Below are 24,235 nucleotides of genomic sequence, written 5' to 3' on the forward strand. Positions count from 1 at the left end.
GAACATCCTGCACTCTCCTGTAGAACTGTGTTCATGAGTCACCTCCATGATCAATATCCAAACAGCTTTTCTTTTGAATATGAGTTCTCAGACTTTTTTTTTATAAGAAAAAGAATTTGCTTATTTTTATGCAACACTTGTTCTCGCTCTATATTAAACTATTTTATCTGTCTTGATATTATTTGTGTTGGAAGGGTTTATCCCCTGGGTCTAGAAGAAATAGAAGGATGCTGCGGTTACCAGCCCTGTACTGGACTTGGCTTTCGGTTGTTCATCCCTTGCCTGGGCAAGGGAGAAGTCCAAGTTAGTTCCTGATACAAACCAGCATGTTTTTCATTGAAGAGAGTGACCAATTATCCGAGGCCCTTAAGAAGGGGCTGAAGTTTGCCCTGCTAATTTTAAGTAGAGAATGGGGCACATGCTTATTTCACTGAAGTGCTAAAACTGAGTCATGTGTGAGCCAGAGGCTTAGTGGAGGAATAGGAAATTATCCGAGAAGAAACTGGCAGTGTGCAGAACACGTTCCCATGGCAGTAACATTCAGCAAAGAGGTGGGAAGTAAAAGCTCTCCTATTTTTACCTTTCTGTAAATTTTACAGAACTCAGAAAATGGAACTCAGGTTATAGGGAAAAACTACTGGCCCTTGAATTAGAAGTGTGACCTCCATCCAGAGGCATTAGTGATTTTGCAGCTTATGGCTTTGGCTGTTGAATTCCACTGTCAGCTGCGTTTTTTCTAACGTGTATGAGATTGTACTTTTTCCCTGTAGCTCTTTAGCTTTAGTCAATAACGTTTGTGAAATTCTCGTATGTTTATACTTGGAACATACTGAGCAAATGTTTTAAAGAATGCCCTGAAGGCATTCTGGACAAACAGTTTTTCTATTTGATGCATCTGACCTCCATGAAACTTCTAAATGATGTAATGGGTTTGTGTTGCTCCGTGAAAAATGCAGTTGAAATAACAGCCTATGTATTGGTTGAATACATGCAGATTGGATGGTTCGATCTTGTTGGTCCTATTAGGACATTTTGGGGTACTTCTGCTTTTTCTATTTTCAGCAGAAATGCTGAATGTGGGGGGGTTTGTTTGGTTTTTGGGTGGGTTTTTTTTGACACAATATGACGACAAGTGTCATTTTCTGGTTTGGTGGGCATGTGGTTACTTTTTGGAATTGTAAATAGTCGATAACTGCTTATTTTCATGTCCGGTGTTATAAACTAAATATTTAAATCTGTCAACAGTTCCTGAAGAAGCTGCTTTTTTCAAGTCAGCCTGAAAAGTTAGCGTTTGTCCTAACTCGGGTCCTAGTTGTGGAAGGCATCCTTCCTCTCTCTGCCCCAGGAATGACATAAGGTAGGTTCCCTTTAAAAAGGAAGACCACTGAAACACGGGGAACATCGTGCACAAGGAGGGGTTATAGTTAGATATGGAGAGGCTTTGCAGGGCTTTAGGCTCCAAGGCTTTTAGATACAGCCTGGATTTGTGAAGCCCAGGACCCCGCGTGTCGTGTTGGAGACAGAGCTGCTGTCGGGGGGTTGTTTGTGGGGTTGTTGTAACCTCCCTTTCCCGCTGGTGGAAATGGGCGGGCGCCAGCGATCCTGGGAGCACAGCGCTAGAGCAGAGAAGGAAACTTCCTGAAATTTGCTTGTTTGGAGATGGCAGAAAAAGCCGAAGGTGGGCTGAAGTGTGCCCTCCCACTGGGTTCTCCTTGACTATACAACACTTCTCAAGGCCTGGAGGTGATACTGCTGTTCTGCTTTCCTTCCTCTTTATAAATAGCAGCTGGCCCAAACCATTGACCTTAAATTCTTTGCATTAATCTCCCCTCGCTGTGGCATGCGACACCTCCCAGCGAGGCCCTATCAGCTGTGCTCCCCCAGATAGCTCCTAAACCTCTTGCTATGGAGGAGATTGGCTTGGTAAGAATGCGATGTTGGCAGGCGGAGCCATTTCAAGTTGCCTTCTCAGAATGATGGGAGCAGTTGGGGGTTGTCCCTGCTGTGCTGCTTGGTACCTGCTTAATTCCTCTACCCTCTGCAAGTAAAGGCCCGTTAGAGTTACTCCACATCCTGATTGAACACGCATTTTCTCGCTGTGCTTCCAAAATCGTGGCTGAAGCAACCCAACCCCCTGAACTCTCTGCCCTTGAGAAGCAGGTGCTGCTCCTGGTTTCCATAGTAGCTGCTGGAGGAGCTGAGCAGCACGGAGAGGCTGATCGTGACCACAAACCTACAGGAATATGCACAAAACGTAGCAAAATCGACTTTGAAAAAAAAAAAATCTGCATTTTTATTAGATGACTCAAGGACTTGGCAAGTGCGTGTGGTGCTCGGTCGGTGGCTGCCAGAAGCTGTTAAGAGTCTGTCATCTGTGGTAGGTGGCCTGTGGTCTCGTGGCCTCTGTCCAGTTTTTGGTGGACAGATGTCCACCAGGCAATAAAGCTACTGACACTGAAAGCCCCCTGTCTTGGCAGAGCAGGTAACGAAGCCAAGGACTACCTGGGCTCGGAGCCCTCATTTCATTAGGTGTGTTGTCCGCGCTGATTAATCCTCAAATAACTAATAGCGACTGTTCCGTGACGACTCTGAAGGAGCCGATCATTTTGTCTGTGTTGATGTGGTTGTGCCTTTTTTTTTCCCCTGCCATTTCAGTATGGGAAGAAATCTTCCAAGGCTTTTATCGGCGGTGGATTCTTAATTATTCCTAATGAAAGAAATCACTTAATTTCCCCCCTCCCCCTGAGATTACACCGTGGCCTCAAGGCAGTGGAGAACCGAGTGCTGGTGACGCTCTGCTGTGGCTGAGCTCTAATGATGGTGTTACGGGCTTGGTGGGCACGGGGGAGCCTGAGGCGTGAGAGGGTCTCCCTAAACCCATGGAGAGACCAGACCAGAGATTGCTGCTTCTTCATAGGCTAAAGAGCAACAAAGAAGAGTGCCTTTTTCTGGAAAAGGGGCAAAATGTAGCTTTGTCACAAAGAAGCACAAAAAGAAAGAAAAATTATTTAATCTCCTGTTTTAGAGGGTTTTTGCTGTATAATACTCGGTGTTCCAGAATACGGGTGTCTCGCAGAGTACCAGTGGTCTCGGCCATACCCCTCGGTCTGGATCTGTCTCCTGGGAGAGAAGAACATCGTTTCTTTAGCCCCTCTGTGCCACAGCAGTGTGGTGGGGAGACGCCACTGGAGGACAGGTGTCGGTGGCATCCATCCCTCTGCTGTCGAACCGAGGAGGGATGGCAGGGCTGAAGCTCATCCCGTGCTGCCGTGTTATCCCTTGGCTCTCCTAATCCCTGGTGGCCACCTTCCTGCCCAAGCAGTGTTGGGATGGAGCTGACCTGCTGCTGGCCAAAGCCCTGGTGATGGTCCATGGGAGAAACCAGACATGTTTCTGATGTGACCATCCTGCTCAGGACGGGTTTATCGGCCTCAACAGTGAGTGGCCACCGTGCATCTGTGTGTGTGGTGAGTCTCGGGGGTGAGTAGGATCCCTGTGAGAGGTGGTGGAGGTTAGAAAAGTGCTGCTGAACATCTCAGACCATGCTCCGGCTGCTGGGAGCAGGGCAGTGGAGAGGCAAAAGGCAGGCGGTGGCACCACCTCCCCTCCCACCCCTTTGCCCAGGACACAGGGGCACAGCACGTTCCCTGTCTCACACTGTCCCCTCCTCATTTTTTCTGCAACTTTCAGTAGGTCACAAGGCTCCTTCTCTGCAAATGTCTCTCTGGCTCCAGCTGCGGAGCCGGGACTTCTCCATACGTGCCCTTATCGGCCATGGGCACGCTTTGTGCTGCCAGGGCCACTATCTGCTCTCGTACCGTTCCCCGAACAAGAGATAAAATGAAGTGCTCTGGCACTGTTCCTGGGCGCTCACAGCTCACTGGGGGATGCGCTGGCCTCGGGCTGCTGCCCTGCCTGGTCACAGCATCCCACCCCAGCGCTGAAGGGACGGTCACCCCCCTGCCACCCCCTTACTCAGGGTCAGGGCTCCTTGAGAAACCTCTCTGCAGGTTCCAGGAGCTTCAGCACTTCAAATACGCTGACTTAAGCGATGTCCAAATGGCTTCTGCATCAGAGGTGACATAAGCTCTTCCTCTATTTTGAGGGGGAAATGAGGGACAACCCCAAAGTTACGAATTGTGGTGGGGTCAGACCTGTCCTTCCAGTGCTGCTGTCCCGTGTTTGGGCTTTTTGCCTGGAGACTGTGCCCAACAGGTTTGTGGGGACCAATTTACAAGGGTGTTACTAAAGGCAACCTTGGAACTAGCGACGCAGATCGTTTGAGGAGCTCTGTTATAATTGCTTGCGTGCAACGCATGAACAGTGGTTTTATATTTTTTTAATAGATGCTTTAAGGCTCTTCAGTGCCTTGCTAAAAATATTTTGCTTTAAAACTTGAAAACATGAAGGAATAAAATGAGCGTTTGCAGCTGAGCAGCTTACCAAGATGTGAGATAGAAGAAATGGGAAACAAAACCTGATTTGCATCAGCAGAGGGAAGTCCCTGCAAAAAGTTTCGAGCAAGGACCGTGGAGGCCGGGGGGTATTTCTTCAAATGAAGGAACCGTTGCCTCAGTCTGCTTAAAACCGAGGTTAGAAAATCACAAAGCCAAGCCACAGAACCTCTAGAAACATGAAGTTTGGTTTGTGGCCTCAGCAGTTGCAAATGCTCTGCAATGAAGGATGGATGTTGGTGTTACCCAAAGCCCCAGAACTGGGCTCCCCCATGGCCCAGGCTCTGCTGACTCAGCAGCCGACGTCCTCCCCACCCTCCTCCTCAGCCTTCTCAGGGATTCTCCAGTGTCTCTGCAGACAATAAGTGACCGGGTGCTTTTGGCTTTTTCAGGGTGTCACCCAAAACAGCTGTGAGTTGGCTGGTGTCCCCTCTCCACCCCTCCCTCCCTCCAAAACTAGGACATCTAAATTTAACGTGCTATCAACAGATGAGGCTGGAGAGTTTCCACTGTGGAAAGGAATCCCGCTCGGAACCTGTCCTCTCCTCTGCTCGGCCTCCATCCGGGCACGTTCCTCTCCTCGAGCTGTTTCATTCCTCCCTTTCCCCTGCAACGTGTGGGTTTGTGTCACCACTACGTGCTGGTGGAGCTTCCCAAACTATGTGGCTGTTGGGGTTTTATGTGGGCACACACCTCGGTGATGTGGGGATGGTGGTGCCCAAGCTCCCTGCCACCAAAGGCTCTCCAGCATTGAAGGTTGGCTACAACCTGTAAGGGGCTTGTGACAGGCTCTTGTTTGCTCCAGGCAGGACCCAGGGAGATGCAGTGAAGGGGGGACATCGGTGTGAGATACTCCTTGTTGGGGTGCCCAGGTGCTGGGAAAGCCCCCTGGGCATGTTTAGTTTGGAGAAGAGGAGGCTGAGGGGAGACCTCATTGCCCTCTACAACTCTCTGAAAGGAGGGTGTAGAGAGGTGGGTGTTGGCCTCTTCTCCCAAGCGAATAATGGCAGGACCAGAGGAAATGGTCTGAAGTTGGGGCAGGGGAGGTTTAGATTAGATATTAGGAAGAATTACTTTACTGAGAGAGTGGTCAGGTACTGGAACAGCCTGCCCAGGGAGGTGGTGGAGTCACCATCCCTGGGGGTATTTAAGAAACGCGTAGACGTGGCACTTCAGGGCATGCTCTAGTGCCCGAGATTGTGGGGGTCTTTTGTGTGTGTGTATGGTTGGACTCGATGATCTCAGAGGTCCTTTCCTACCAGGAAGATTCTGTGATTCTGTGGTGTCTCCTCCAGCCCCACGGGCAGGAGGGTCTGGGGGTGCTGGGTAGGAGCTGATGCAGCAGCAGGATCTTGTAGCTCGTAGCTTCTCTGCTCTTTAGAGAAGAGCTGGATGGTTGGATGTGAGAGCACCAAAAGTCCTGAAGGACCAGGCAGGCAACCCCTGCTCTCCGAAAATCATTTTGAGTTTCCTTTAGTGGGAAACAAACAAAACCTAAATGTGAGATTCTTGGGGGAGGGCGATGAATAACGAAACGAATACAGCCTGGTGTCTGAAAACCAGTCGTGCGCTGCAGCAGCTTTTAACCTCTTTTTTGCCCAGGTTGGAAAGGATGGGGTTGCTCTCTGCTGCCTGGGGCACTGGAGCCGGGCTCCCCCCAGATGTGGCATTTACAGCCAACATCTGACCAGGCTTTTTCTAAATCAGCGAACAGCGTCAGGAAACCAAACCATGCAGAAGTTCAGCGGCTGCCTGCCCCGACGGACTTGGCTCCGTCCTGCCCTCACACCCTGCACGGCAGCCCGGTAATGAAGAATGCAGGATGTCGGCTGGTATTTTTAACCAGAAACCGCTCTCTACCTGATGCGGCGGAAGAGATGAAAGGGAGAGAAAAGGCACTCGTGGTAAATAGGGTGTTTATCGCCGCCCTGAAACGTGAGCGCAGAAATGGTGGAGCCCCTCGTTTAAAAACAGCCACCGCCCCAACGACTGACTCCAGGCAGACGCATTTGAAAACTTCACTTTATTTCTCTGTCTGTTATAAAAGCAGGGTTTTGTTTTTTTACATCTCTGTAAGTGTCCAGACTTCAATACATCTTGGTTTTGTTTTCACAGTATCTCTGCAAGACCAAGGACGATTCTTATTGCTGTGCCAGGAGCCGGGGCAGGGGGGACGGGGGTGCCGGGGCTGGGGAGCCCTCCCCGTACCCCCCTGCTGCTGGACCCAGCCTTGCTCTCCGCCGCGCCGGCTCAACAGGTCTACCCCTCCCCAACGCTGCTTAGTATTTTTATTGACTCTCCGAAGGGCCGTCCCTCTCTCGTCACGCTCGTGAAGGGTGGGAAAGGAGAACCCGAGGGCCTGTGACGTCCTCGGCGTGTTGGCCGAGCTGGATGGTGTCTGCTGGTCCCTGCCCCACGGCTGCCCCAGGGGGGAGAGGGTGCAGGAGAGGGTCTCGGCCAGGGCTGGCCCTGCTGCTTCCCACCCTGGACCACTGTGGGCTTTTGACAGGGATGGCCAGGCCATGCTCTGAGCTCCCGTGGCCATCTGGAGCCATAAAGAGCTGAGCGTCACTGATGAGAGAGGCGAGGCAGAGACACGCTCACGTGCATCACTATCCCGGGTTGGTGCCCCATCACCTTCCCGGCGTATCCTTGTGCATTCCCCGTTCTGGCAAAAGCTGCCAGAGAAGGAGCTTTATTTGCCTCTGCTTATTTACCACCTTACTCGGTGCAGGATGCCCCCAGTCCCCAGACATTTAAGTCCCCGTTGGGACCCTGTCAATCCCCATTCTAACCGTACAGCTATTAACCAGCTGTACCAATAGTGATGTCTGTAGCACCTGTAACCTCCAGCCACCGTTCCTTTTATATTCAATCTGTCCCCGTCAGTTTTCTAATGAAGCAGCATTGGAAAAAAACATCATTTTTAATCACAACGCATGGAATCTCAAAAGAGGCAGCATCACTTTTCCACGCCGTGTCTGGTGATGCGAATGGAGGTGGAGGGGCACGTTTCAACCTAGGCACGGGATAAAGGCATTCTTTGGGAAGGAAGAAGTCCATGCAAAGCCGACCCCAACATGAAGTTTGAATTCCGTATTTTCTGCTCAGCTGGGTCTGTTCAGTGCAACAGGACGAATTAGCCAGGAGGTTACTATCAAATTGCATGGATGCATCCAGTCCGCCAGGTAGAGGGAGTAGGAGGAACCAGATTTACTTAACGCACTGGGAGACTAAGTCCAACACAAAGCGAAGTGGAAAAGGACGTAGGTGTTCCCTGAATGTGGTTTTTGGTGACTGAGAAGAAATCTTTCCTTGGAATTCCTTCGTGCAGCTAATTAAGACAACTGGGTCTGATTCCTTCGACCCACGCTGACATCAGTGAGAACTGTAAGTACTCAGCACCTGGAGACAAAGTGAGTACCAGACAAAAATACCCCTTCCGCTCCCACCCGCGGGACTGCCCAGCAGGGCACCTAAGCGGCAGCGGGATGCGTGCAAGCCTTATCAGCCATTCACCCACCGCTCACATCTTGTCCTCTTCTGCGTGTATTGCCTAGGAGAAAATACAGACAAGTCCCAAAGGGCTGTGCCAGTAGAGCTATAGTCAAGATTTGAATCCGCGTAAGAAAATGGAGTTTAATACAGAGAGTGACTGTGCAAGTCAAAGTCTCCCTAGCTTCATCCTTTGTAGTCCCAAAGCCTAGATTTAGGCAACCTTTGGCTCGTGGATTTGGGTTCGATCCAGTCCATTTGTTTGCAAGCTTCTTGTCATGCTGGACCTCAAAGATCTGCCCGTTGGAGAGAGCAGCTCCGTGGCCGAGCACCTCTGGAGAGCGGTGTGTGGAGGAGGGCAGGCTCCTCTGGAATCGGGGGCTTGGTGCAGGGACCCAGGATCCTTGTTTGCTGGTTTGAGACTGTCGGGGTGGGGAGGGTGTATCTTCTGGGCATGCTTTCCCCAGGCAGGTGGTGATGTTGAACCTGTTGCCGAAGTAGATGGTGTGGCTTTGGAGAAGTGAGGAAGGAGAATTTCTTGCTGGTAAAGTCCACGTGGAAGATGAAGGTGGCAGTAGCAGCGAGTCGGTGCCTCTCCCAGGGGAGAGCCTTTTGAGCAGCGTGTGTGTGGTGGTGAGACCTGTTCAGCAGGGCCAGGCTGGAATCTGGCATGCTGAGCGCTCTTCAGTCCTAGCTCTTGAGGCTAATTTTCAGTAAGAGGAAGAAATGTCATCTAGGGGAAGGAGCTGCCGAGGGAAGGGGAAGTGATCTGCCTTAGGCCATGTGCAGGAGCAAGAGAGCAGATCCTCTGCTCCCCGTCCTGTCCCCTGTCCTCCAGATGCCACCTCTACTGCAGAACTTCCTCTGCCTGCAAACCGTGCCCCTCCCGTTCAAACAGCTTCCTCTGCAGAAGTGCATCTGGTTATCTCTGAAGCCATCTGGTCCTTACTAAAACAGAGAGGTTCCACCCCCTGCCCCAAATGCACCTTAACTTACTGGAGGATCTGCATCCAAGACCCGGGTGTTGCCCTGCTTGCACCTTCTCGTGCATCGTGTAGATGTTTATGCCATAACCAGACAGGTACCGTGTCATGGTCCTGTCTGTACCCCATTCCTGACAGTCATGTACATCATGAGGTCATTTGGAAGAAAATTATCTACTAGCCCCAACGTGATTTGTTATCATGGGAAGAAGAGTTTTTCATAGCTTTTGCTTCTAGTGTTCGCTAGGAATGGGTGTCTGTTATGTTTAGACGTGGCTGTTCCTGAATTATGGATATTGCTGGGTAGACTTGGTAGATAAAGATCTGCTTACACCCATGCATCTCCAATGACTTCAGAAGGATCCTTTTTATATCCTGCTCCTCTTACAGCACCGTCATTTGGATTTCATGGGAAAACAGGGAAACAGAGCTTCACCCAACAACAGCCACTGGCTCTTAGGCCACAAGGTGAGAAGGTGGGCTAGCTGGGCAAACACCTGCCTGTCCTAAAGACAAACCCAGTGGGACATACTCCCCCAGCTCGATTTCTGTTGACTCCCAGGGCCATAATTCCAGCTGTGAGATTATCCTGTATTATGATGCTAACGGGAGACTGAGATCACCAAGTGTAAGCCGTGCAAGCTTGCTTGCTGCCCCTTCGGCGAAGCAGGGAGATGGCCTAGTAGCTCCCACTCGAGAGACATCCTACAGCAGGTTTGTTATTTGCATTGCTTTGAAACCGAGATCATTTCCATGCCTCCTCCTTCCAGGTTTCACGACCGGGAAGACTTTCTTTTTTATCACACTTCTTCCAATTTCATGCCCTTTTCATCCATCAGCCCATGACACACTGGCAATCTGTTCCTTATTCCAAAACTTTCTCCCCAAAAAAATCTGTAGAAAGGACATTCTGCCTGGTGGTGGTTTTGTTGTGTTTTTTTTTCAAACATAGCTTTAAGGCAAAAGTTTGGCAATGCAAAGCAAAGTCTACATAAGGCCGCATGACTTGGATTTGCAACTCAGAACCTTACAGCTTAAACAAAATAATAAATCCTTATCTTAAATAGTCAACTTTTTGCTCCAGGAAATTGTTTCGTTCTCAACCAAAAAAGAGGGGAAAAAAAAGACTCTTTAAATCCCAAATAAAACGTTCTTATTGTTCTGGGCAGTCTGGACAAGCTAATGAGACTGAAGTTCAAACAGTAACTAAAGTAGGGAAGAAAAAAAAAAAAAAGCTCTACGGGTAGACATCAGTGTTAGTTTCTTCCCTTAGGAATCCAGTGATGAGACAGACCCCAGTCAAAGGTCTCCTCTTTAGCTTTAGCACAGTGAAATCCGTCCCAATGGGAGAAGGTAGAATGGTTGCATTTGTTAAATGAATTAAAAGTGCATTTTGATTTTGCTCAGATTATACGTGTGTATTCTAATACCTAAGTGATTGTTTTGCTTCGGGTTGTGTGGTTTTTGTTTTTTTTTTTCTCCCTTTTGGTGCCGGGACGCCAGGTTTCTATTATCGATGTTTTGGGGGTATCACCACAAGCGGTGGTCCATCCTTTGGCCTCCACATGAGTACCTGAGCATCATTGGCATTGGGTTTGACAAGGGCACTGGGTGGTATTGGCTCATTCTTGCTAAGGACCTGGGGCTGCTCTTGAGCAGAGGGCTCCTGCAGCTTGGCACGCTGCCCCAAGGGTCTGCTGGGATTCACCTCGATGCCCAGCCTCATGCGCCATTTGATAGTCTGCAAGGTCACCATTTCGTTGGTGGCCGTGTTGGTTGCGACCAGCCAGGTGGTGAAGCTTTGATCCCGGTGAATGCTTGTGAGTTTGGCCACGTTGCTCTCGCTGACGGGCACGGCCCACGTCACGCTCGGGTAAAAGTTGTCGTTCATGCTGATGTTGAACTTGGACTCCTTCTTTGTGGGACCCACAATGGTGCAGGTTTCCGTTGTGTTTCCATACCAGGGATAGTTCACTCCATCTGAGTCACTGATGGCCTGGATTTTACCCTCCAGTAGATCTGGAAGCTCCCAACTTGACCTGCCACAATCAACAAGAAATTATGGATAATGCATTAATTAATTAGTTTAGAAACATGCTGCACTTTGAGGAGGGAGAGGAAGAAGTTGTGAACGCATCCCCCCTTTAGCTTTTACTGGAATTTGTGCCTTTCCCACCATCCTGCCGAAAGGGCTCATCCCTGCCATTAAAACTGGAAATTTCCAGGACTGATCATGAAAGTCTGTCCTGCTGTTAAACACCACCAAGGAACCATCACCTGGCAGGGCCAGGGCCTTCCTTGCTGGGACTGGGGGCTACCTGGAGTGGGTCAAAATATGTCGGTGTTTAAGAGAGGCTGCAAAGGGTAGGTTGCTCAGGAAAGCTCCGGTGTTGGAGAAAATCCAGGGTTGCAGGTATCCTTTTGCAGCTGCCCGGCTGCTGGAGCAGGGCTGAACACAAGGACTCGCTCCAGCACCGCGTCGGGCATCTCCTGACTCTCGCGCTGCTGAGAGAAGGGCTCGGGGCTGTTTCTTTCTCTCAACAGCACAAAAATCTCCCGCGTCGGCAGAAGAACGGGCAAGCTCAGAGGTGGCCCTGGGGGCGAGGTGACACAAGACCTAAGCAGTGGAAGATCAAGGATTCAACCGGATCACGAAGCCTCTCTGTTGACTGCAACCTCCCGACCCAAAGCTTCCCACTGCCTTATTCTGTTCCTTTTTTTTTTTCAGCCCCTACCAGCGAACGCTCGTTTTCTCCCTGGATAAGCCACCGTCCCTCCCCGCTGTCTGCCTGGTGCTGGAAGTGTAAGCCATCCTTCTCCTGCCCTGGGAAGGACCCAGTTCCAAGGCTGCGCACCAGGCTCCGGGCTGGGGATGGGGTTACAGTAATCAGAGAAACCCGGGTCAGCCGGCTTGTAAAACTGCCTGAGCCGGTCGCCTGCGCGCCCTGCTTGCGAGACTGATGGAAAGGTCAGCCTTTCCAGCGAGAAAGTAAGTGAAAACGGTCCTCTGTCACCTTGTAACGCCGATGCACAACTTGGATTACTTTTTATTATTATTATTATTATTATTATTATTATTATTATACTTTTTTAATTATTATTATTTTTATTAACTTTCAATTTAAATTTTAAGATTAGATTTGCCAATAGAAGCAAATTGCTGTAAGTGTCTCAGGAAAAGGGTCAGATATTTGCAGAGTAAAGGCGCTAAGATGGCATAACCACACACCACATGCTCAGGCCAGGTACTTTAAGGACATTCTTTGAAAAACCAGGTGGCTCTGATGTACCTTCTCCCTCTCACTTACAAATCATCCCTCCCAGCCGCCCAGAGATGATGTCCCTGCTGTCGAAGGGGCTGTGTGGCAGCGTGACCAACTCGCTCCCAGTGTGGCATCTGCACTTGGCCCCACGGTGGGGCTGGGACACTGGGCTGGGGACCAGCCCCCCTGAGCCCCGTGGCTGTGGGCTGTGCCATGGGACCCGGTTTATCTTGGGAGGGAGACAGAGGGGACACGCTAAGGCTCATCAGGGGAACTCTCCGAGCCTTTAATAAGTCCAGTGCTGCTGCTTAAAATAGCCCCTGGAGCGAAGCGGGGGCTGCGGCCGGGCGCAGGCAGGCGGAGGGGGGACACACACACACACGTCGGGCTCTGACGCAGCTTTGGGATGAGCTGCTCCTCTCCACTGGCCAGGACTAATGTGACGGTCTCACAAGGCTGTTCTGATTGTTAATTAGTTAATGACCGTGAAGTGCCTCCATGTTTGTAACCATTGGATCGTTCAGCAGTTAGCTGTAAATGTCTGGCTGTAGCTAGAAGATACCGTGGGGGATTTAAAGATCTCATTTATCTTTTTTTTTTCATGCGAGTGGGGTTCCTACCAAAAATCTGCCCTGTGCAGGCGTTGGGCAAGGGGCTGTGCAGCTCAGGAGATGGATGGTTTGCAGGTTGGAAGGCCTGGGAGGAACCCTGAAGGTCAAGGGCAAGGCAGGACACGGGCTGCTCTGAGGGATGCAGGGATGCTCCGAGCAGCAGGGCCGGGGGGTCGGCAGCAGCCGGGGGTTATGCAAGGGTGACGTCTCCCCGCACAGATTTACGGGCTGCTGTCGGCAGCTGCAGCAATCCTCTCCTCCAGCTCATAGCCAGCAGGCAGAGGGAGTCCTTTCCCTGGAAGAAAATTTTTAGCGAAGGCAGCCAAAAGGAGATCCCTGAGCAATCCTGCCAGGACCCCCATCCGCCGGAGAGACGTTTGTACGCTCTCCTCTCTAAACCAGAGCCATCCTGGCTCACCATCCACCCACCCCCCTCCTCGTCAGGGAGAGCTGAGACGGGAAATGCTCCGGGGATGCTGGATGAACTCAGCCCTCGGCGGCCGGAGGAGCGGAGGTCGAGCTCTGCAGCCCCCCACCTCCTCCCCGGCGCTGAAACACCATCTGGGGGCTCTTTCTCTCCCTTCCAGCAGATGGTTTAGGATTACTCTCTATTCACACAGCGGCCAGCACCCAGCTCGGCTGTCACCCGGGGATGAGATGTGACAATTTCCTGGAGGTTGACTCTGTGACACACGTGGTGCTAAGGTGCAGCCACAGCATCTTTGCGGGTGCGGAGGTGCCAAACCAGGACTGGAGATGCTACGAGAGGCTGATAAACCCTCCTGGGCTGCTCCAGCCTACTCAGGTCAGAGGCTGGTGGGCAAATGCCAGGAGAATCAGGTAGAGGATGCTCAGAAACTGCAGGTCAGCTAAGATCTTTTTGTCCCCATCTTCCTTCCCAGTAGATGTATCTGACCCCAAACAGATTCCTACAGAATTACAGGACATTCTAAGGATTTGCCCGGGGTTTAAATGAGAAAAAAAAAAAAAGGTGGAGCTGTGTCAGGGCCCGGGCAGGTCGCTGAAGGCAGGATGCTGCTGAAAAGCCCCACCGCAAAGCCGAGCGTGTTGGTGAGCAGCGTGACTGTGCCCAGGGTGATTCTTAAGCACCCTGCTTAAGAAAAGGCGTGGGCAGGAACGGGGAGGAAGAAACTGGCCTGTGTTTCTTTGTGGAGCGTTCTGTGCCTAATTCTAGCGAGTGCGGTTAACCCCGAGGTTTCAAAACCCTCACGCTTTATCCTGGTAACGAGAAGAAAAATGAGGCCTTATGATGGTCCCATGACTGGGGCAAAAAGCGGAGGCTGCACAATGGTGGCTGGTTGGTGGTGGCTGCCCCTCGCCTGCTGCTACGGCCAAGCCTCTGTGCCAGCAGGTGAGCAGCCCTCGCTCGCATAGTGTCCCCGTGTTAAATAATACGCCAACAACTGCCCTTTTGGATGATTTTGGAAAGAACGCCGTGGAATGATCTTTGGCTGCATCAGCATCTTTCTGCGGTGGTGTCGAGCCAAGGAAAGATCAGAAAGTGCCCAGTAAACACTTTGCCGACAATAGCCGGGAAGAGGCGTGAAAAGAGACCAACCTATCTGGTTTCATGGGTTCACTATAGCTGATCAGCTCCAAAATCAGTACATTCTGGCTTGTAATACTGCCAAGCTTGTTTCTGCTGCTTCTGAAACCTTCAGAGTCAGTACGAGCATCGCCAAAGACTGGAGCTGGCAACAAACCTCTCTGAACAAATGTCATCCTTGCTACCAGGAGGAGGAACTTTGAGCTATTTCTTGTGGCACAACTCTAGCCCCGCTGCTGACAGCCAAGAAGCTTTATGTAGGTTTTAGCCTCCCAGTTCTCATTCAGATGCATTTCTTCTTATTCTGTCACACGAAATGAAGCCCCCAGCTTATCCCCAGCCCTCCAGATGGCTGCCCCACAGCACGGACCGCAGCAATCGCTGCAGTGGCAGCAAATCCGAGCACGGCAGCCTCCAGCCCCGAGCACCCAGCAGTGACATGTGTATATTCAGTTAACCTTTTCAGACAGGCATTGGGCACTATTGCATCCTCAGCCCCAATTCCTTAAAGCTCCTAATTAGTCACAGGCCAGATGGACTTGCGTAACCTCGTGCTTCACCGGCTCCCGAGAGAAGAGAAAACCCCGTTCAGACACAGCCCGTGCTCGTGGCAGGTATCAGTGCAAGGTGTGGGCGCAGTGAAAAGCCACCTCCTGTATCCCACATCACTGCCTCGACCTGCCTCCCTGTGCCTGTGCTGGCGAATTCCTTTCAAGAAAGAAAAACCTGATATTCAGAGCTGCTTAATTTTAAATTGTCCTTTACAGCGTCTCTCTCACCTACCCCAGCACGTCAAATAATTCAAGCCAGGGTTGTAGCGAAGAACAGGAAGGAAATTTAAGATGTTCCCTGGCTGTCAGAGCCATGCTGCTGTGGTCCCTCTTCCCCATATCCTCCCCCTGAGTGGTCCTGCCTTGTCGCTTGAACTGGCAGTGATGTTTGATGCACGCCGGCTCAGGGAGTAAAACTAGCATTGAGAAAAAGGGATGGATTTCTGCTGGTTTTGCTGAGCTGGCTCAAGTCAGACTGGACAACCTAGTCGACTGGCTAAGGTGTGTGCTTACAGGCCAGGTAAGGGCCAGGGGACACGCAAGGGCAGCAAAGCCTTTTCCTCTAGACCCCCCGAGGGGTATCTCAGCAAATTCCCATGCTGAATTGACCTCCCTTCGCTTCCCACAGAAAGCATAACCCTTTTTTCTTTGGTGAATCTGTTTCTGATTGTGTTTTCCCTCGCGAGTACTGGGGGTTTATTCTCTTGACAAGTCAATTTCTCGAGTTCATTGTGTCTCTGCTGCAGGGCACAGAAGATTTAATCTTGCAAGAGCGAGATGCCCGCTAAGGTAGAGCAATGATGTAATGCTGCCCAGCTGCCCCATCGGGTCCTCCAGGGGAGACATATCTACCTGAAACTTCTCCAGATCCTTGGCTGATCATATTCAAACTCCGATTTATTTATCTCTCTGTTTTGCATATCTCCATCTGCACTGCTTCTTGCACATCTCCATGGAGATGAAGAAACAAGGCTGGATAATGCCATTCCGGCGGTGCCCAGTCGCTAACACAGGTCCCACCAGGTTCTGCACGACCAGGTGTGGAAACCAGCACCAGGACAGGACACCCCAGCAGGAACCTGGTCCAGCTGCTCCTGCCCAGGTCAGAGCTCCGTGGCCTGATCCTGCCGCCTCCCGCAGCACAGCGACATCCTTCCCCACAGGCACAGGGTAAAACCCTGCTCGGGGGGAGCAGTAATACCAGCCATGGGGCCAAACAGGAGTTCACCCCAGTTCTGCACGGAGCAGGGGGTCAGGAAGCACATCCACATCCTCATGCTGAGGGTTTTCAGGTTCCCACTGACTTGCACATAAAATAATGCCAGCGTGTACACGTTATCTGAGCTTTATTTTCCTTTACGTTTAAAAATACTGCATTTAGCCCCAAAATTGTCAGTGCCACTTTAAATGTTGTGTGTCTAAATTATCCCCTCTATAGCTAACATCCCTATAGGAGCGTTATGCACAGCTCCATCTGCTCCAGTATTTCTCAGCTGTTTCTGTCCTCAGTGTAATGGCCAGCTTATACACGGCTCACAACTTCGGAGCATAAAAGTGAAAAAATAATCCAAAGCCTGCTCGAAGTATTAATGCTCTGGTTGACCGACTGATTTCTCATTATTTTCTGTTTGCCTGTCCCCACAGTGATAAAGAAATGTATATATGTTCCAATAGTCTCTTCATCATGGAAAGTTGGGACAAATACTCTGTTGGCATAAATCAATGCAGCTCCGAGGAGGTCACTGGGATTACGATGAGTTACACCAGCTAAAGGCTTGGCCCATCCTTTCAGACAGGTTTGTGTCCTGTCTCTCTGTAAAGGTCTTAGAGGTCTTCCAGGAGCATGTTTCAATGGCATTAGAAGAGCCTTTCCTCCCAAACGCCTTTATTTATAGCTTTCAGATGGCGATGGGTCTACAGAAAGAGTGGAGGAACAGACTAATTCCTGCTTACGTTTGGGTAACTCTTATTTTTATATCAGTTAAATGTCAATGAACCTCTTAGGGAAAAAAAAAATATCTTTGTTGCCATGATTTTCTGGCTAATAGCTCTCCTACGTAGCTGCAGCGTTGAATGCTGACTACCTGTTTACAGCACTTAGCTTGTAGATACAACTTTTTTTTTGTCTCGAAACATTCCAGCAAGGGAAGACTGTACCAAATCCTCATTTTAAACCCAGGGAAACTCAGGTGCAGAGAAATAAAAGGACACGCTGAGGTTTGCAGCCCACAGCAGCACTGGCAGAGCAGCTCTCTGCCCAGTCCTCTTTATTTCAGTGGATGTGAGCTGTATTTATATACAGTGGACTTTTCTGTTTTCCTTTGCAGCTGCTCGCTAAAGACAGGATTTCTAAATGAGCCTGAGAATTACACATGCAAATCCCAAAGGCGTGGAATTGGGAACATCTGAGCAACAAATTGTCCTTGCTAAAGATGGTATTGGAGCCAAAAAGCCTACAGATTTCAGGCCTGCTGTAAGTACTTTTAAAATCAAGATAAGCTGGTCTGCTCCCTCACTCCGGGTGTTTGCCAGGTGCCAGTTTGCTTCTCTAGGCACTTTCTGTTTGAGCAGAGAGGGGACGTGGGGACAGATGGGGGGGGGACAGGCTTCCGGCTGCTCCTCGGAGTGCCCTCCCCTCTGGTCCACATCGTACAATGCAGATTTGCTTTCCATCTGAGATGCTGAGCCCGTGTCCACAGCCGGGCTTACAGGCAGACGGGAGGGAAGGAGGGCCGGGGTGTGCATGCAGATGTTCAGCCCTTGAGGAGGGCACTGCATTAAGTCAGAGTTTGTCCTGCTCTCCAGCCCTACCCCGTGTTCCCATCCTCCTTCAGCTCCCCTCACTCACCCATTTTTAAAGCCACCCAGAATGACCCTTGAGGGGCCGAGCCAGCATCCCCCGAGGCAGGGCGCTTGGGATGAGCAGTTGGGAGGGTTGCTTAGACCCGACCTTCTCGTCCTTTCTCCCTTGCCCCCAGAGACCAGGCAGCATCAGTGCCTCCAGCCACCAAGCCATCTGCCAGCAGCGGGCTCTGCGGTCGGGTTTTGTCCCCATGGCTGGACAGAGGGAGTTCTGCTGCACCCACCCGGTGCTGCCCAGCACCCTGAGCTGCAGAACTGCTGGTCGGTGCAGGCGTCTGGAGATCAGGTGCTGCTGCTGATTTAACTAAAGCCCAAAGCCTGCAACAACAACCTTTGGTGAACAAACGGGTGGGGGACCGGGGAGAAATGACTTTTCACCGTAGGGAGGTGACATTTTAATTTGACTCATTCCTGTCTCGCTATGACTGTCTGACCAGTAACACGGGGGTTTTGGTGTGCAAACAGCCCCTAGATTCCCCCATTTTACATATATACCTATATATCCCCACTCTTACATTACCCAAAAGGAGGGTAATGTGAAATTTTCACCCGGCTCCAAGGTGAGGCAAAAGGGTTTCATTATCAGTGGCTTAAATCCATCTTGTTCTTTCCCTGTGGGCCGCCTTCTACCGTGGGCAAAGCAAGCAGGATTCCTCCTGTGACGTTAAAGTGCCTTCCCAAAGTTGGTGGGCTACCGAGCTCATGGCCACGGCACACTGCAGCAGCAGTACAGCACGCTGGGGACGGCACCGTGCCACAAGTGTCAGCCCTCGGGTGTCCCTGGGGCTTGTCGACGCGGTTTGAGCCCCTAAGGGATGGGGAGGGATAACGAAGAGAAGAGCTGGCCATCAGGGGAACCCCCCACGTAAAACACAGATCAAAACTGGGGTGCCCGTCCTGGCAGGGCTGACCTGGGATTTCAGGATCTCCAGTGCTGCTCAAAAGCTGTTGTAAAATACAGTATCGCTTTGGGGTTCCTAACAGAACGAGTGGGTTTTGGTTAGGGCTTGGGCACATTCCCAGTGGAAGAGAAGAGCACCCACTCCTTTAAAAGGGCAGGGACGAGCTCTCCTGTATTTTAAACATACGAGAAAGTCCTGTTAACTTTCAGAAGAGCTGGGTTTTTAAATCAAACCAACAGTCTTATAATTTTTGGCTTAATCCAGTATTTCCCAGCCAGGCCATGGTTCTCCCACTCGGCAAACGCACCCGCACGCGCTCTTGGAAATACTTACATTCCCTGTTCCCCGTAGTGATTGTAAAATTCCATGTGGCTGCAAGCCTGGATCCAGCCCACGATCCAGGTCTCCTTCTTGGGAATAGGGGGCACCAACACTTGCGCAGAGGCTCGGAAGTGAGGGGTCCGGTAGCGCAGGACCACGCTGGAGGACTCGTCGATGCTGGTGGGAATGGGATCGATGGAGGCTTTGACTTCAATCACTGAAATACTTTCCCGGAAAACTTTGGATTTGCAGCTAATACTCTGAATACAGCCCATGGCATACCCCGAGTACAGTCCGACGCAGCTCCTAGGGTACTCCAGCAATCCTGGGGAATATTAGGCATTGAAATTGTCTGGTGCTAGATCAATTACAGATCTTCTTAGTTTGTAATCTCAATACTGATATCCATAGGATAGAAAATTCATCACGTAAAGCCTTGAGTATCTGTCTTAAAAGTACTGCTCCTATTTTGAGGTTAGCTGCACTTCAGAAGCAAAAGGGCCTTTAAGATTTTTTTTCCCCTTTTAATGACCCATTAAATCTCTCGCTCAAACAGTCTTTGGGTTAAAAAAAGAGTCTCTTGAGTTCAATAAATAACGGTGGTGTTCTTAGCTGATATATTTAGTCCTTCCTTTCCTCAGATGCGGTCTGTCATTCACCGTCAAACATAGGACTGGCCGGTATTTCCCTTTATTCTTTGGATGAAAAGCAGAATGTTGATAGACACATCTATATAAATAATGAAATAGTTTTTAGCCCCAGCTTGTCACAACCGGTGTGGATTTCCACTTCCTGACTTGCAGTTGTTCATAACTTCCTTTCGCACAAAATTACAATAATAACAGAAAGAAACGACGGGTGGAAAATGCAAAAAAAAAAAAAGTAGCCAAATCTCCGATTTTGGAGGCTCCTCCGCCAGCGCCGTCAGGGCTTCGGGTTCGGGGATTTTTTTTTATTCTTTCCCTTAGAAATAGCCGAAACCATAAAGAACAAATCGGAGGTCCTGGTGGCGCAGGCGGGCTCCGGGGGCTGCGCAGCGGGGCAGGCGGCGGCGGCGGCGGCGGCTGAGCCTCCCCCGCTCCGCCCGGGGCCGCGCCGCTCCGCGCCCGCTCAGCTCCGCGGAACCGCCGCCCCTGACATCCCGCCGCCACGCACCGGCCCGGGGGGCGCCGGCCCCGCGGCTGCCCTTCCTCCTCCTCTTCTTCCTCGGCGAGCGGTTCTCCGCAGGCTCGTGTCCGACCTTCCTCCTCCTCCTCCTCCTCCCGCTGCCGCCGCTCCCGGGCGAGCCGGCTGTGGCTCAACCGGCGGGGCTCATGGAGGGGGCGGCGGGGGCTGCCCCGCACACGCCTGGGTCCTGCGGGGGGGGGGGGGTCGGGTCACAGCATCCCGCGGCGGCGGGGACCAGCGCCGAGCACCGGCGGCCACCGCCGCGCACCGCGCCGGGCTCCCCTGCGCTGCGCGGGGGCGAGGTGCGGCGCTGGGGGGGGGGGGGGGGGGGATGGATCGGGGAAGGGGGGGGGGGGGCGGGAAGGGGGGGGGGGGAGGCTCCTTCTCTCGCTCTTTTCTTTTTTTTTTCCCCTTCCTTCGGCTCTTTGCTAGATGCCCGGGGAGGTGAGAGGAGCAGGATCGGTGCCTCCGCCTCCTGGCTGCCGCAAGCTTCCTCTCTCGCAATACATTCATGCATACGGGGACGGCGCCGGCGCTCCCCCCCCCGTCCCCCGTCCCCGTGTCCCCCCCCCCCCCCCCCCCGGGTCTCAGCCTCGCCGGTGAAGCAGGGGGGTGCGGGGGGGTTCCCGCTCCGGTCGCCGTCGCAGCATCCAAAAAAAAAAAAAAAAAAAAAAACCCAATTAAAAAATAAAGGCAGGCGGGTCAAACTTTGCAGAAACTCGTTCGTAGCCTTTCCCTGCCCCCGGCCGCTCCCGCCGGCTGCCCGGGGAGGGACCGCCGCATGACAGCGGCTCCGCCAGCCCGGCGGGGGGACCGGCGACAGGGCTCAGCCCCCCCCCCTCCTTCTCCCTGCCTCCCCGTCCTCCCTCCTTCGCCCAGTCCCATCCCTCCCCCTGTATTTCGCTTTTAAGCTGCAGCTGTTGAAGCTAAACCTCCTTTGCAAAAAACAGCATTTCCTCCCACGCCTCCGTGAATTGTGGGTAATGTAGTTTCTTTTAGAAATGGCTTTTTTCTTTTTTTTTTTCTTTTCTTTTCTTTTTTTTTTTAATTTTGGATTTAATTGCACTGATTTTTCTCTTGGTTTTTCAGATTAGCATTTTCCTCTCCCAGCCAGAGCTTGGTTGGTAGGTTCGGCAAAGGGATGGTCTCCTTATTTGCAAAACCTGTAGCCCTAGGCTGGATGGGCTGTGATTCAAGCAACTCGAAACGCAAAGCTCTCCATAGCAGCAAAGGGACTAAGGAGTAGTGGAATAAAGAGAGAGAAGCGTCTGAGGCAGCAGCGGCCTGTGGGAAAGTTGTGAACTTCTCTTACAGCCAGCGTTAGGAGTAACGTTGCTGGCTGGTCCCGCTGACCGTCAGCCGGCCGAGGATCCGGATTTCAAGAGCTGAGCACCAGGTGAGGTGCGTGTGTCCGGCTTTTCGGGAGAAGCTGCTGTACCTCGAGCGTGACGCGGGGCTCTGGGTGCGCGTGTCCTCCGTGGCTTGTTTCTAAATAGGAAACCTGGGGAACCGAGAGATAAAAAATTGCTTTGCCGGTGCCACTTGCGGTATGGCACAGCAGCGCAGAGCTGAGTAAATGTCTTTTAGTCTCCCCCCCGCCCCCTGCTCTCAGCAGGCTTGATTAGCTCACGCAGTGCCTGGTGTTTTTCAACACCGTGCACTTGCCGTCTGCCCTCCGGCAGGTAGGAGAGACTGGAGCTACTGGGTGATCCTGACAAGTGAACGCCACGGGATGAGGGGAGGCAGATTTGCTCCCTTCCACCCACAGCAGGTGGAAAAAACACAGTGTATTGTCATGTTTTTCTTCTGCGTGTTTCTCAAAGTATTTATTTAGATTTCCCAATCTCTGTGAAGGGCACAATTATCGTCACTAGCCCTGCGACGGGTACCCAAACTCAGAGCACGCTCAAGCTTCAAACTTACTACCATGTAGTACAAGGAAGAATGAAATGAGCATCTCCGAATGAAATATCCAGTTGCTTCAGCAGCCTCCAGAAGGTGCTGAAATACTTTGACATTTCCAAGACTCTTTCACACTTTTCAAACAAGCTTGTCACAGTTTCTCGGAGCATTATGAATCTGGTGAAACTGCATATTCTGCAGCTCTAGTTTCGCTGAAGCTTCAGCCAGGTCGTGCTTCGACTTGGCTGTGTCTGGTGTTCTGGTCAACTAGGAAATTGCATTATCTCATTCTAATTAAATCAGCTTCTCATCTTCAGCTGGAGTTTTCTTTGGGTTTTGGTCGTGCCTGTCTCAGTCGCGCCGCTGTGAGTGATTAAGGCATTAGCACACTCCACCCCAGAGTGGCTGCATTAAGCCGTGAGCAGAACGGTTCCCATGCCCGAGAGCGTGGTGCTCGCTGATGGAATTGCTGGAGATGTGAGGCCAAGCTGTGATAAGTAAGAATTAGGAGTGTGTGGCGGTGCTGTGAGTTGCGTTTCCTTCTATTGCTCATTTGATGAACTTCTCCGTGTCTCCTCGTAGCAGGGCCACGCTCCGTTCTTGCCATTGCTCCCCGTGGCATCACGGCCTGCACTGTGCTTCCGTGTCCTTCCAGCAGGTTTTCCAGGTTCACCGAAAGGCAGGGTCTCCCCTTCGGCATCTGAGCAGCGGCAAATACAAGCAGCCCACCAGTGGCCACGCTGCGCTGCGCCAATGGGCCTGACCGGCACTGCTGCGTGTGCCGTAAGTACTGCAGAATATTATATTTTATTTTGGCCAAGCTTTCTTTTTCACCCCTGGAAGAATCCCACCCAGGAGCGCTGCAGATTTGCTTGCAAGCACTTTGCCTGTGAGCGCTGCTTCGTGGCCAGCCACGGCCAGGGGCTGGGGGGGGCACCAAAGCCACCAGTGAATTGCAGTAAAAGGGGACGTTGCCGTCCCTCCCATCCCACCTGCATCTCCAGCATGGTCTGCGTGGCCATGGTGGCCCCTGAAGCCATGCAAGGCCGTGGCTACTATGTGGGGAATTGTGGCCAGCAGCCCCCAGCCCCGGGGACTGCAGCACCACCAGCAGGCAGGGGTGGGCAGGCAGGTGGGGGGCACGGCCGGGGCCGAGCAGACGCCGTGCGTGGAGCGTGTTGGATTTGTCCATCTGGATTTGTCCGTCTGGGCATTCTCCGAGGTGCTTGACGACTCGCATGGATCAAGTGTCAGGCCTGGAATAGCCCTGCCGGAGCAGGGAGCCATGTCTACATGTTTAGTGGGGATATTTATAAACCCCTGGGTTTGTGGCTGTTTTGCGAGCAGAGCGTGTCTCCTCTGAGCTCACTGTGTCCCTTCTTCCGTGCGTGCAGCGGGACAGTGCTCAGCGTGGCCCCACTGCTGGGATTGGGAACGTTTCCCTCCCGAGTTTGGTTTCAGGCGGTGACAACCTGCCTGGCTGCAGGAGAGACCAAATGGCTTTTCTTTCCCACTGTGCTTTTGAGTGGGGTTTGCTGGCACTGCCTCCGTCCCGCGGGGCCTGTCCTCCTCTGTCCCCTTTGCTGGGGACTCGGGTCCTGGGCTGGATTCCCACGGGGAGACCGGGGCAGCTCTGAGGCGGAGAAATTCCCCCATATTGGTGTCAGAAGAGACAGGCACCACATTAAATTAACTCCCAGGGCTTTTCAAGGTATATTTTTGCCCGTGACAGCTCTCAAGGAAGGTGCTCAGCAGTAGCTCAGCATCCCCAGCACAGGGTGGGATGGGGGGGGACAGAGAAGTATCCCTATTTCTGCAGGCTCCTGGCCACCAGCACTTTAACCCTCTGCTCACAGGGGATTTGCAAGGAGCCCCACACAGCAGCAGGAGAAAGAGGGAGGCCATCCGGCGGGGAGGTGACGTCTGTAGCCAAGTTAAAGCAGCAATGACGGTTATCTCCCGGGCTGGTGTCAGGTGGGCTGAGATTTTCCACATGCCTCGGAGCCGGGCAGCGGGATGAGGGCAGGCAGATAGGGACGGGGCGCTGACTTCCCCGATAGCGTGAGAATGCTGCTGTGCAGCAGTGATCGGACGGGAGGAGGTGGGTGTCAGTGATGTGACAGGGTCTGGGCACGCTCCTGGGCTGCTGCGGCCCCA

The 24,235-nt window shown here is 52.0% G+C and overlaps 1 protein-coding gene across 1 annotated transcript; it reads right to left on the reverse strand.

Moving 5' to 3' along the window:
• Positions 1-6,466: 6,466 nt before the first annotated feature.
• Positions 6,467-19,871, reverse strand: FAM78A (family with sequence similarity 78 member A). Its single transcript, XM_074161090.1, has 2 exons — positions 19,022-19,871; positions 6,467-10,971 (listed from the first exon to the last, which is right to left on the reverse strand). The coding sequence occupies exons 1-2, from the start codon at positions 19,282-19,284 to the stop codon at positions 10,443-10,445; spliced, it is 792 nt and encodes a 263-aa protein (XP_074017191.1). The 5' UTR covers positions 19,285-19,871; the 3' UTR covers positions 6,467-10,442.
• Between the last annotated feature and the right edge of the window lie 4,364 nt (positions 19,872-24,235).

The sequence above is a fragment of the Numenius arquata genome, chromosome 19 (genome assembly GCF_964106895.1).
Source record: "Numenius arquata chromosome 19, bNumArq3.hap1.1, whole genome shotgun sequence".
In the NCBI taxonomy this organism is placed as follows: Eukaryota; Metazoa; Chordata; class Aves; order Charadriiformes; family Scolopacidae; genus Numenius; species Numenius arquata.

What these genes read in the sequence shown, in the direction of transcription:
- FAM78A (XM_074161090.1), bottom strand. Translation starts at nt 19,284, where the DNA reads ATGGGCTGTATTCAGAGTATTAGCTGCAAATCCAAAGTTTTCCGGGAA. An exon ending in CACTACGGGGAACAGGGAAT is followed by an intron (nt 10,972 to 19,021) that starts GTAAGTATTTCC and finishes TGATTGTGGCAG; the next exon opens with GTCAAGTTGGGAGCTTCCAG.